General features: G+C 48.0%; 1 protein-coding gene across 2 annotated transcripts in view; it reads right to left on the minus strand.

Moving 5' to 3' along the window:
• bcas3 (BCAS3 microtubule associated cell migration factor) overlaps nucleotides 1–2,193 on the minus strand; it is a 313,054-nt gene that overhangs the window by 250,177 nt on the left and 60,684 nt on the right. For both annotated transcript variants that reach the window (XM_023420499.2, XM_087177759.1), the window contains exon 15: nucleotides 263–596. In XM_023420499.2, coding sequence (XP_023276267.1) covers nucleotides 263–596 — 334 coding nt within the window. The remainder of the gene's footprint in view (nucleotides 1–262; nucleotides 597–2,193) is intronic.

A 2,193-nucleotide genomic window follows, 5' to 3' on the forward strand; every position in this document is an offset into this window, starting at 1 on the left:
GGGGGTGTGGGGGGGGGGGTCACATGGTCGACATATATAGATGCAGCAGCATTAACCAGTGATCGTCATGTTAAAGTTGAATTGAAATACCTGTTTTGTTGGATGTTAGCGCTCACTAAACTAAACTACCTGAGGCTGAACGATCAATCTATATTGATAATAAAATCTAAATCACCTGCAGCTGCTGAACGTTTTCTGACATTTTATGGACGCACTTGCTTGGATCCCTCCCTCCCTCCCTCCCTCCCTCCCAGCTCCTCACCGTGCAGTGGAGACCCCGAGGGGCTACTGGACAGGCCTGGTATGGGACTACAGCGGCCCCCGATGCCTCCTCCTCCACCCAGGATGCAGCCGCCTCCTCCTATGACTCCTCCTCCTGCTCCTCCTAAGGCGGCTGCCCTGTTCAGCTCCTGCTCGATCTCCTCCAGGCCGGCGCTCTTTTGAAAGCGGGACATCCGGTTGACGACCCGCGGGGACATGTGGGTGCGGGCGCAAGGCGCGCCGCCGTAAGGGTTGATGGGAAAGACGTGGGTGGTGCCGCGCAGGGTGCTGATCGCCACCCAGCGACTGTCTTGGCTGAAACACATGTCCTGGACCTGGACAGAGACAGAACAGGGTCAGAGGTCAGGGAACAGATGAGCATGTGTGCAGTATGTTTAAACTTTAGTGTTTTCATCCCAAAAAAAACAAAAATAAAATCAACAAAAAATACAAAGACAGAAGAGCAGATTGACTGCGGCTGTTGCACCAGTTTTACAGGCACTTCAGATGAATATGTTGTTTTTATCAAAAAGATGCCTCACTTTGCATTTCTTTACAAAGTATTTTACCTTTGTCTTTAATGCATAATAATTTATAATATGTGGAGACTGCAGACACGTTGGCAGAGGTTCATTATGTGTTCCACTGGATTCACAACGGTCACATGATCTGACCTGCTATGGTCCAGTTAAGCTGCTTGTTGAGTCACACCTACAAAGTGACAGCTGGCTCGATTTCAGATGACGACTCACAGGTAACTACCGCACTCTTCTCTGTTCCTACCAGACAGTGACTATTGACGAGTTTTGTTTGTGTTTTAATTATCAGTATGAAAATGATGAACATCTGGAAGGTGGGAGGCGGACAGGTTCTTCTGGAATGATAACATGTGAATGAGGTCTCAGTGTTCAGCCTGAGACACGTTCACATCCTCTCAGGAATCTGTTCCTGGTTTGGTTTTGGTCCAGTCCACGAGTAAACCTCACCACACGGATGTGTTGAAAACAGGCCCAGTCTTTTTTCTGTATTATTTTCTTCACCACTCAACATAAAGAAATATGCACAGTGGGAATAAACAGCGTCAGACTCCAGTCTGCCAGGAACATTAGCGCGACCAGGGTGAAGTGTTTATCGCACGGATAAACACATCGTTGTGAGCGCGCGACCGAAAGTCGACCGGCGCGAGATGATTGGACAACAGCTTTTGGCAAAGGTGGCGACGTGATACGAGCTTGTTTGGTGGTAAAACAGAAGACTCTGAAAAGCTAAAGAGCTGCTGGCGTCCTTTGTTAGTCCCCCTTACTCAAACAGTGACTGACTCTCAGCGAGCAGACACTTGAGGAGATAGCATCTCCCTGGGCATGTTAGACATGCAGGAAACCAGACAGATAGGCTGCAAGAGACAACACAAGCAGAGGACAGTGGGAAAAAGAAAATGAAAAAGGACAAAGGAGTGAGGTGACAGACTGATGAGGTGATAGTGTGCTGAAACAGCATTCATCTTTCGACATTAAAAAAAAAAAAAAAAAAAGCTGGAGAAAGTGGACGAGGGGACTGGAGGAGAATGAAAGGAAAAGGTCCAGGAGAAAGTTAAGAGGAGGAATGTCTAAGTCTTTAGTCAGCCAGTCAGAGAGACAGCTCTGGACCTGCAGGCCTTTCTAATCTTTTGCCAGGTCAGACTAGGTAATTGCCCCCAGCAATGACAGTTAATGGGGTATCCTCCGCATACCAGACGGTTACTTTACTTCACAAGGATGGGTGAAAGAGGAGGCCTGACCTCTGCTGGGGCTGATTAGAGATGCCTCAGAGATGAGAAAGGGCTACTTTGTGTGTTTCGTAAATTGGTCATAATAAGACCTGTCAGAGCTCCAACTGTAAACGGGCGCCTGGACTTTAGTGTCAAATCCATTTTATGGAGGGGGACGGGTAGGA

Source organism: Seriola lalandi, unplaced genomic scaffold (assembly GCF_002814215.2).
Source record: "Seriola lalandi dorsalis isolate HSWRI2012SDOR001 ecotype SW California unplaced genomic scaffold, Sedor1 jcf7180002054646, whole genome shotgun sequence".
In the NCBI taxonomy this organism is placed as follows: domain Eukaryota; kingdom Metazoa; phylum Chordata; class Actinopteri; order Carangiformes; family Carangidae; genus Seriola; species Seriola lalandi.